At 31.3% G+C, this 11,987-nt stretch overlaps 1 protein-coding gene across 1 annotated transcript; it reads left to right on the forward strand.

Moving 5' to 3' along the window:
- The first annotated feature begins 2,551 nt into the window (after positions 1–2,551).
- Positions 2,552–9,094, forward strand: LOC149254304 (linamarin synthase 1-like). Its single transcript, XM_089460128.1, has 2 exons — positions 2,552–3,031; positions 8,088–9,094. Exons 1-2 carry the CDS (start codon positions 2,698–2,700, stop codon positions 9,059–9,061), a joined length of 1,308 nt encoding a protein of 435 aa, XP_089316254.1. The 5' UTR covers positions 2,552–2,697; the 3' UTR covers positions 9,062–9,094.
- The last annotated feature ends 2,893 nt before the right edge of the window (positions 9,095–11,987 follow it).

An 11,987-nucleotide genomic window follows, 5' to 3' on the forward strand; every position in this document is an offset into this window, starting at 1 on the left:
AGTGAAGACTTTGATATTCACACATGAATTCTAAAGAATTATGCAATCTGATACTTCAAATTTAAGAAATGTAAATCATTATGCAATCTGATACTTCAAGATTAAGAAGAGGAGACAGCTTGATCAATCGTCAAAAGTTGATTGTTGATCACGTTAACCTTGACTGAAACGTCCATTCAAAAAATTGACAACAACTTTCCCATACAATAACCTAGATCACAAACGCAGGCATCGCCTTGAGATAATTTAAGATTGTTGGGCCTTTCAATTTGCTCGTCAAACATCGACGCATATGGATCACTAATCTTCGAACGTCATTCTTGGGTATTGCGACAGGCTCGTGCTGCAAACTTTCAAACATTTACATCTCTTTGAAGATTAAAAAAAAAGATATGAAAACATAAAATAAAATCTACAACTTGATTTCAATTTTCAATACAGTCCATTTCAATTTTCAATACAAGATGAGATCAGATTTTGGAAAGTATTAAGCACTAAATGGTGGTTTACTTTTCTTTACCTCTTGTCTATTCTCAAGAATATTACGTTTTGTGTCTTTTTTTACTTAATATTACATCTGGTCTATTCTTTACTTAATTAATATTACATCTGGTCTAGTATTGAATAGGTAACTTGTAAAAGCTTGTATGGACCTATTAGATAGTTAAGTTTTAGTCTAATTTATATTGGAATTGGGTTTAAAGAATTTTGATTTTTACATAAATGAGTGAACAATATTTAATTTCAAGAGAATATTCTTGTCTAATACATCATTCTAAAAAATAATATTGAATAGATAATATGTAAAAATGGAAAGTAATTATTATATAGTTATGCCTTAGTCTAATCTATATTGGAATTAGGGTTAAAAAATTTTGATTTTTACAAAAATAAATAAACTGTATTTGATTTCAGGAAAATATTCTTCTTTTTAATACATCATCCAACTGATAATATAAAAATAATTAAACAAATTTTTAATTTCAAATTAAAAATAACAAATTTAATTTAAAAATTATTCATTTCACCACCTTTTTAAACATACCTGTTAACATCTTCCTGTCCCTTTAATTTCACACGGACACGACATAGCTGTGTATGGTCGGCCAAACGTTTCAAAGGACAGCAGTGAGGAGGTGATCGCGCGGCAAACATCAAATTATTTTATTTATCTTTTTTAGAGTTAGCTGGAGACCAAACATCACTTGAAATTCAGCAAGCATACAGATAAGTTAGCGGTGTTAAACTAAAGTACATAGATATCTTCGGAGAGGTCCCTGGTCAAATATTACTATGATTACCTTCAGTGAGATCCCTAGTCAAATACTACTTTGATCATAGGCATTTACATAGAATTATTTATTCTAATGTTGTTGGGTCAAATATTAAGATGACAATGTAGAGATTTATGACAATTTGATGTTACATGTTTATAGAAAATGAAAAAAAAATCAATACATAATTCATTTTGAGTGAGTGATTTAGTAGTTCTTAGGTTTTTTTTAAATAAAATTTTAAATAAATTATTTTATAATTTGATTGACATATAATGATCTATAATTTTAATAACTATAGAAAACTTTCTTTATCATAAATATTTTATTTATTTATTTTATTAAAACTAAATTTATATTATTTCTAATATTAAAAAAAAAAGCAATGAAGTTAACTTTTACTTTGAAGGTATAATTTCATTTCTAGCTTTCTAAATCAAGTATAAAATTAAGGTTTTCATTTACACATTTAGATATGAATTTTCATCATGATAAAATATAAGTTTAACATTATAATTGTGATAGATTTTCACATTCTAATACTTAATATACATTTTCAACTTCGGAATACAAGTGCGTATTGACATTTCTACTCCTCAAACTCACCTCTTAGAAGAAGGTGTCATGTAAGAGTGATTGATCTTCACCATTAGGAAAGCAACATAAGCTTGAATATATGTAAATAAGATAAATAAAATAAGTATTTGATACTTAACATACATTTTCAACTTCGAGATAGAGGTGTGTATTGACTTTTCCACTCCTCGCATTCACCACTTAGAAAGAGGAGGTGTCATGAGTGATCGATCTTCACCATTAAGAAAGCAACATAAACCTGAATATATGTAAGTAAGATAAATAAATAAGTATTTGAAAACTATTGAATATATTAACTACATTTATTAACATCTTAATGTTTAATATTTACTGATACATATGAATCATTAATTCATCAACTATCAACCATGGTGTTAGGATTATCCATGATCATGTGAAGAGTTCATCCTATCTATATATCACGCAACTTTAAAGAATTGACTAAGATTGATATTTACATCGAAAATCTCTATAAATACCTGCGCAACTCTACAATCGATCCATATATCTGCACGCAACTTGAAGGAATTGACTAAGATTGATATTTACATCGAAAATCTCTATAAATACCTGCGTATCTCTACAATCGATCCACAATTCAAGCCGTTCTCGGTAGTCTTCCCTTTGTTAACAAAATATGGAATTAGGGCAATCAGTTTCAGTTAATGAGCAGCGCCCCCGCCATGCCCTATTATTTCCATTTCCCTTGCAGGGCCACATAAAGCCTTTCATGAACTTGGCCAAAGTTTTGTCCTCACGCGGTTTTTATATCACTTTTGTGAATACCTAATTTGTTCAGGAGCACCTGGCAGAGTCTTGTGGACCTATGACCTACGATTCTTCGATGAATATAAGATTCGAAACAGTGCCCGACGGCCTGCCTGCCCAACATGGCCGTACTCATGATATTACCGACGTGGCCAAATCCATGGAACATAACGCTCATATTCACTTGCGCCAGTTAATGAAGAAGCTCCAGAATCGTCCCGACATTCCTCCGGTCAGCTTTATAGTGTCGGATGGGGTTTTATCAAAGTTGCAAAATATTGCCGACGATTATGGTGTTCCAAGAATAGCCTTCTGGACGACCAGTGCCTGCGGGTTCATGCTTTATTTCTTCATGCCTCAGCTCATAGAGGAAGGATATCTTCCCCTCAAAGGTAGCTTCATGCTTTATTTCATGTCTATATATCTGTGCTTATATATAGATATATTATTCATGAAGGATATATTCGTGTCCACACATAGGAAGGATCTTCCTCTCAAAAGGTCCCCTTTATTTCTTCATGCCAGGATATCTTCCCCCTCAAAGGTAGCTTCATGCTTTATTTCATGTCTATATACCTGTGCTCATATATATTATTCTTGAAGAATATATATCCGTGTCCCCACATAGGAAGGATCTTTCGCTCAAAGGACACGGGTGATTTTTATACCTATAGTAAATTGTCATCATCAAAGTAGCCTGGAGAAAAGGCACGAAGTATGGAGTAAAGGTAACGATTTGTTCATATTGCCAGTTACGTTAACACGAAAATCTGCAATCCAGATAAACATAGAGTAAAAAAATAAAAGGCAAAGTGAGAATATTTGATCGTTCTCATCGGTAAAACATAACCCTTTTTCATCCTACAAACAGTTGGCCAATGAGTTGCCTAACTTTAAGTTTTGCGGGTGTTTGAAGTCTGGTCTGTGATGTGGGTCTAATAGATAAATCAAGATGGTGTGGGTTTTTTTATATATAATTTTAATTAATTTTATTTGAAGGTGTAGAGGATTTGTTATAGTTATAAGTTTGAATCATGTAGTTATGTAGTTTGTATAGTTTAAATGTTTTTTTTTTTTTTTTTTTTTTTTTTAATATTGAATTTATTAATATATTTAAGTTTTTTTTGGCGAACCAAGTCTTCCGCTTTAGCTGACCATGTTTAGAAAACCAATCATCATGTTTGTATTGAGGAAGCAAAGCATGCTGAGAAAACCAATCATCATGTTTGTAGTGTTATTGGTAAGGTTTCGCACTTCCATCATCCGAAATTTAGGGAGGCGCTGGAGATTGAAAAGAGGCCAGATAAGATGATGACTGGAAAACCAGTCGATGTTGGGTCCCAGCACTCTCGACCTAGTCGTCTTTTTTTTTTTAATTAACTTTTTTTATTAATTTTTATTTTTATTTATTTATTTTATTTAATTTAAATTAAATTTTTTTAAGTTGATTTTGATAATAAAATATTTTTCATCTTTTATTTATCTTTATAGTCCTGTTTTTAATTCATCTAATACTAATTTAACTTACTATTTTTAATTATTTATTTAACATAAAACTTTTATTTATTTATTAATAATTTTTAACTAACTATTATCATTAAATTATTTTTATTTTATTGCTCCCTAGGGTAGTTTTTATTTTTTTGTTTTTTATTTTTATTTTTTATTTTATTTTTTATATTTTATATTTTATATTTTATATTTTTTATGTTTTTATATTTTTTTTCCCTTAAATATAATTTTTAATTATTTATTTTAACTAACTATTATCATGAATTATTTTAATTACTAATTTAACATAACATTTCAATTATTTAACTAACTATCATCATAAAATTATTTATTAATAGTTTTTAATAAATTAATAATTATTTATTAATAATTTTATTCATAAAGTTATTTTAGGGATTGGTCCCCAAGGGTAATTTTCTCCCTTAAATATAATTTTTAATTATTTATTTTAACTAACTATTATCATGAATTAATTTTTTTTTTTTTACATATTATTTTAATTATTTATTAATATTTTTAACTAACTATTATCATAATATTATTTTTATTTATTTTATTTTAAGGGATTGGTCCCCCTAGGGTAACTTTTTCCTTAAATTATTAAAAAAGGGGTTTTGATCCCGGTACCTAGTCCAAAGTAGCTGTTGGTATTTTTAGCCGTTGGAGGCTCTGCTCTGTCTATTTAACTTGCTAAGTTGGATCTGTTTCTTCAACTTGTCCTGACGATGAACCACACTGGTTGGTTCGAAACGCGTCGACAAATGATGTTTCATGTGATCTTCCCCGAAAAACCTTTTGTAAAGTTTGGTTGTATTTTTCATTTATTCGTTCATTTCAAATCATCAAATAGCTTACAATTATAAAAAAATGTTTGGGAAATTTGGCCACCAAATGGCATTATATGCCATTCAAAACTTAATGAGTCTGAGTTTATCTATCATATTCTTATAGGCCTTAACGCCTAGAAACCATGTACATATCATATAGCTATAAATGGAAATTTGAATGACATATACATCACAAAACAAAATAAAAAATGATATCAGACATTGTCATTTAGCCATCTATTCATTAGATGACTCCATCGGAGTGGGGTCTTTTGTGCTTGAGCCTGGCACTTCAGATTGAGGCTGACAAGGAATGTGATGCTCAATTTGACCAAGGTGAGCATTCTTTGTTGGATTTGAAGTTGGATCAACTGAAGTTATTTTTGAATAACCTAAAGACCGGGGCTGGAATTTGTAGAAATAGCTAGAGAGGACATAATGGCTTTGGTGATGATTCTCTTCATAAGACATAAGAGATGAAATAAATGCTTGTACAAAGTAAGATGGTCGCGGTTATGACCAGGATCCGGAATCAGCGCACTGCAATCCTCTGTCAGGACCTCAATTTCCTTCTTTTGGTTCAATTCTTCCTCCCAAGGCGAAATGAATTGCTTCACCTGGGTCGGAGTCCCACGATAATAGGTCTGGATGGTTCCCTGTAAAATTTGGGCATCGAATTTTATTCCTCGTTGTCTTGGAGGCTTTCTTGAAGTTGAACCCCTACTATTTCCTTTACTAGCCTAAGAATTCCTCCACATCCAGAGGCCCCAACAACCAGATAAGACTTGACCATAGTGAAAGAGGACAGATGACCCTTCTTCTAGTTCCTCAACCCTACACTCGCCCATGACCCAACCAGTAGTGCAGAGGACAGAGAGAGAAATTGTTTATGCAAACCTGGAGCAATAATATGACATGAAAGAAACATGCAATTCACATTAAGCCTAAGCCTAAGAAGAGGACCGTAAAATTGGAACGACGCCTTCCTACGCTGCACACACCAAGCAATGATAGCCCGAACCCATATACAGAGGAAAGCATGAAATTTCCAAGAGTGAAAGATCTCTACAGAGAATTAATAATTGCCCCCTTCTCGCATTCACTCAGATGCTATCACAATATTCACAGACAAATTTTATTGGAGTTGTCTTTAAAGAGATTTTTTGGAAGCTTTTCCAGTGGGTTTTTCTGGTCAAAATCTGGCAGCAATTTATTGAAATCGCAAGTTTGATAGATAATTTTTGCACAATCAAAGAGTCCCAGGGGTTTTCAGAGTGCTGAATCCAAATATGCAGTTAAAAAACATTTTAAATAATACAAATCAAGATTTAACCTCAATTTTTTCTGCCGAATTCCGTCACCGGAATATCCAAAAACCATTTTAAATAATACAAATCAAGATTTAACCTCAATTTTTTCTGTCGGATTCCATCACCGGAATCTCCAAAAAATCGCACTAAAGACAACTCCAATTTTATTTCTATCCTCATTTTAATTAAATAAAATGTTATACCTAACTATTTTTTATTTTTCTATTTAAATTATAAAATTTATTTATTTATTTTGAAAATTTTGAAATATGAAAAAAATTATCACTTCCGATGTTGAGTATTAACCCATCTGCTGCTAACGTGCCTTGGGCTTGATTTATTGCATTTTGAGAGAAGAAATCTGAAAGATCAGTAACTAGGGGGGTAGTTAAGAATGTTTTTAGTAGTACTTACAAAAGTATTTATGTTCTTTCTACCTTTTTAAAAGAATTGATTAATTAAAAAAGAATAATCATATAGACATGAATCATTGTTTTTTTGGGCATGCGGTAATAGTAAACTACGGTATTGGTCCATGGTATTACAAGAATCTCTAATTAAATCTCCATAATGAATCTAAATGTAAATTTTAATAGTTAAAAATCTTGTTACATTTTTTCTCAATATATAGATTTAATTCATATATTAATCTTTTTGTAATTAATTATAACAATAATAATTTAAAATATATTATAATTTAGTTAATTTTTTATATTTTTAAAAATTAAGATAAAGTGAAATATATTATGATATCAATGTTTAGTTATTTATAAGTGTTTATCAACCATTTAATTTATCTACTTAAATTAACATTAATATATAATGCCCACGAGGCTTTGGATTGAAGGTGAATAGGTGTATTGTTAAGGCACTACTTGCTATAGGTCATGGGTTTAAATATTAAAAATAAATAGAAAACTATTTTTTGTATTATCATTATCACTATTTCTAAAAGTTTAATTCAATTATCAATAATTATTAAGTAGATGTTAGAGTATAGACTTAATCTCCACTAAATATTTCAGAATATTTTGAATAACAATCAAAAATCAATTGTTCAAATTATCTTAAAAATAAATTATGCTCTTTCTATTTTTTTTTAATTAAATTGATTAATTAAAATGAATTAACGATGAGTCGTGATTTTTTTAGATATATAATAATAATAAACTATAATATTAAACTATAGTATTATAATAAAGTCTATTTATAAATTCAAAATCTTCATAATATAACTGAAAATAAATCCTAAGAGTTAAAAATTTTGATTTTCTTATTTTTATAATAATATAATCATATATATATAAATTTAATTCATATATTAAATTTTTTAATTAATAATGATATTTTAAAACAAAATTAGTAATTTATATCCATGTTTTTTTTAGAATTTTTTTGGGTTCAATTCTTTGATAAATTTATATTACTTAGATTTGAAAAGTGTACTTTGCAAATCTATTCTAAACACCGGCGTCCAAATTGGCTATTGACTTGCTTTTTATTATTTAAAAGGAAAAAAAGCCCGCAAAAAAAAAACTTTAATCTGTTTTTTCTAATTTTCCATGGTGCTCCATGAGATACTGTCAAAACTTCAATGAGGTCTTTCTCATATTTCTCGACCCATTGAGTATGGAGGCGGGGAAGAACGATGTGCAGAACATTTACCACTAACGCAGACTGTAAACCTATTCGTATTCAGCTTCATTTTTATTAACAACAATATGCTCGCTTGTGTACTGGAATAGAAGATTGCTTATGTTTGGTTTATATTGAGACAGAATATTGTTCATATTTTACAGATGAGGGCTGCCTCACTGAGGGATCTCTTGATGAAGTGATAATAACTTGCATCCCGGGAATGCCCCCGCTGCGGTTGAAGGAGCTGCCCAGTTTCTGCCTAGTTACTGATCGTTCGGATTTCTTCTTTCAAAATTCAATAAATCAAGCCCAAGGCACGTTAGCAGCAGATGGGTTAATACTCAACACTTTCGATGAGCTCGAAGGCCCAGTCTTGCAGGCACTCTCACTTCACTTCCCTGTCTGTGCCATTGGCCCTCTGCTGCTCTCTCAGTCGCTACATTGTAAGGCTAAGGATGGGTTCTCAGATGAATTGAGTATGTGGAAAGAAGAAAGGAGCTGCCTCACATGGTTGGATACTCGGAAGCCATGCTCCGTCATGTATGTTTGTTTGGGGAGCTTGACAGTTCTGTCTAATGAACAACTCCTGGAATTTGCATGGGGACTGGCCTCCAGCAACCAATCCTTCTTGTGGGTTATCAGGCCAGATATAGTTCATGGTGAATCTGCCATTTTACCCAAGGAATTCTTGGAGGAAACAAAGGATAGAGGTCTGCTGGTGGAGTGGGCGCCCCAGATAAAGGTATTATCACACCAATCTGTTGGGGGATTTCTAACTCACAGTGGGTGGAACTCCACGTTGGAGAGCATAAGCGCAGGGGTGCCGATGATATGCTGGCCCTTCTTTGCGGAACAACAAACAAATGCGAAATTCGTTTGTGAAGAATGGGGAATTGGAATGCACTTGAAAAAGACGGTGAGGAAAAAAGAGTTAGCGTTGTTGGTGAGGAATTTCATAAAAGGAGAGGGAGCAAATGAAATTATAAGGAGAAGAATAGGACAACTGAAGGAAATTGCCAAGCGAGCAGTCCAGGAAAAAGGATCTTCTCATAACAATTTAGACAAGTTGCTAAGCCATATATGCATCAAAAGGATCCAGCAAAATGATAGTACTCGAGCAGACCGTTTTTACTGAACAAGTTCTGTGGATAGATAGCAGTATCATGTGAAAGGCTTGTAGTTCAATGCATTTCTCGTTGCATTTCTCAAAATAGATACATATGCTCTCTATTTCCTTGGCCCCGTAGCTCGAGTTGTCCACACTGCAGGTTTATTTTATGGACAACAAACTCAAATAAAAACACATTACTAATACATCTCAAAACAGATACATATGCTTTCTATTTCTTTGGCCCGTAAGGGCTAAGGCCTAGGGATAGAATTTGATGGGCAAATTGTTCATCATGAGGTGATTTGTCTGTCAAATACAGTCAGAATTTTTTCATAACTATTAACATCTTTTGTTAAAATGATTAGAATAGGTGTTAGAGTTTCCTAAACTGTCAGATTTGACTAGTGATTCAGATTTGAAATTCCTACCCTGCCCAGGCTCATATGGATTTTGATATCAAATTAAAATAAAAACAAATACATAGGCTTTCTATTTTCTTGACTAGATAAGGGCCAAGTCCCAAGGCCATATGTGTTTTGATACCAAATTAAAATTGGAAAACAAACTCTTAGGAAATAAATCTAAATATTAAAAAAATACACAATCAAAACAACGGAAAAATTGTTTTCTCCATTATTTCCAAATGATATAAATAGTAACATATAGCGGAAATATTTTCCAATAACCAAAGATTAATGAGTTGTTAACCAGGAACATATTCAATGTAAATGTTTCAACATCATTAATATTACACAATTCTTCTAGGTGATTCAATTCTTAATTTGTTCCGTTTGATACTAATTATGTCGGATATTTTTGTTGCAAACAAATTGAAGTGTTCTACTATTTCTTGGCTTCTCTCAATTGATTTGTAAGTGGGAGAATTATAACTGGCTTACTTCACTAGTATGGATCCTTTTCAAAATTATAAATTCAATCTTTGTTTTTAGAATTATTTAAAAACACTTTTGTTTAGAATAAATTTTAAGATTATAATTTTTATTTTTTATTTTTTATTTTTATATATAATTATTTTTTCGTCTATAATTAATTAGAACAATGTTCAATGGACTTGATTCTTTTCCCTCTCGTTTGAGAATTATTAAGTTGAGACTATTTTGTGCCAAAAGATTCAAGCATTCCAATTTTCATTATTCAAAGTATAAGTAAATGATGCATGTTAAGTATGATGTACATATATTTTAACTCATAATTGTCATGAAATTGTGAATGTTGGGCTTAATGGACTTTTCATCGAAAGAAAATACTCGATATATATGGGATGTGTTTGCTATGAATTATGGAATCTAAATATTCATGCCTCTAACAATAGGATTTTTTAAACAATCAAGAAATGCTTAATATAATTTACTCAAATCTAATATCTAACAAAGATGTTCATGCTCTTTTATATATATATATATATATATATATATATGGCATCTATATATATATAAATTGTTTCTTTTTGTTATAATGTTATGATAATCAACAATAATATTTTCTTCAATTTTACTAAAAGGAATTGTTCCAATTTCTTATTATTATCAATAAAAAAAATATATAATAACTTTCTGCAACATTAATAAAGAATTTTAGTGATCCCCTCTATATCAATTTGACCCATCATTAAAACATATATAATTTTAATTTTAAAGCAACATCCAATTACTATTAATAATATAGAAATAAATGAATAATTATGAGAATGAGGCTAACTAATGGTGTGCCAAAAGTTTTCTACAAGAAAACCAAAGAGACAACCAAAATGTAAATTTTGGATATGTAACATTGATAAAGTGTAAATTAATGAATTTGTAGTTTAACGAGCCAATTTAATTGACGTCTTTAACCAACAATTCAATGTAGAAACAAAGGGAGAGATTGCATACATTTCATAGTATAGATTAAGAATCCTAGGATGTATATGGCCTTCATATAGCTTAGGCACTAAGAAAATGTTGCAACCAAGTTGGAATGTTGTAACCAACGGATGTTTCCGAACACTTCCTCTGCGTGCACAATAAAAATACATTGGGCTTATACTTTCAATATAGTATAATATGATGGCATCATCCCGCTCATTTGTTTAAGCATAATATCAGGCCAAGTAGTAACTCCACAAAATTAATTCATCTTATTCCTTGAGGTAGGTCTTTATTATATACATGAGGGAGACTATTCACTTCATCTCCCGATGACTGTTCATATTTCTTACTATTTATTTACATCAATTGTATTTATTCACCCAATCCTAATGATTAGGTGTCAAAATTCCCCCCCTTAATCTGAAGGGATGTTGGTGAGTCCAAGCATCATTCTGAATCGTTCAAGCTTTTTTCTTCCAAGCACTTTGGTGAAGATGTCTGCAATTTGCTCATTAGTGGAACAATGACAGAGATGTATTGTCTTGGCCTCAACATGATGTCGAATCAAATGATATTTAGTATTGATGTGCTTCATTCGATCATGGAACTTTGGGTTCTTGGCCAACTTTATTGTAGAGGTATTGTCAATCGTTAGTGGACTTGATTGTACTAGTTTTACCTGCAAATCTTCAAGAATTTTCTTGAGCCACACAATTTCTTTTGTTGCTTCAGCTGCTGCCACGTATTCTGCTTCTGTTGTGGAATCTGCTGGAACTGATTGTTTGTGTGATCTCCAGGAGACAGCTCCTGATCCAAGACTCATAGCATATCCTGAAGTAGATACCCCAGTTTCTTTGTCTCCATCGAAGTCTGAATCAAAGTATCCAATCAAGCTGAAGTCGTCCACCTGTGTATACTTGATTCCAAAGTCTTGAGTTCCCTTCAAGTACCTTAGAACTCTTTTTGCAGCAGACCAATGTCCCTCACAAGGCTTTTGCATAAACCTGGAGAGGATTCCAACAGCAAACGAAATGTCTGGTCTGGTAGTAGTTAGGTAGTTGAGACTTCCTACAAGTTGTCTA

This window comes from Pinus tabuliformis, chromosome 7, assembly GCF_031772625.1.
Source record: "Pinus tabuliformis cultivar Carrire ecotype Pingquan chromosome 7, CPIR1, whole genome shotgun sequence".
In the NCBI taxonomy this organism is placed as follows: domain Eukaryota; kingdom Viridiplantae; phylum Streptophyta; class Pinopsida; order Pinales; family Pinaceae; genus Pinus; species Pinus tabuliformis.

Excerpts from the sequence above, each read along its gene's own strand:
- LOC149254304 (XM_089460128.1), top strand. The coding sequence starts at position 2,698 with ATGACCTACGATTCTTCGATGAATATAAGATTCGAAACAGTGCCCGAC. Across the intron at positions 3,032-8,087 it reads AGGATATCTTCCCCTCAAAG|ATGAGGGCTGCCTCACTGAG; the intron begins GTAGCTTCATGC and ends CATATTTTACAG.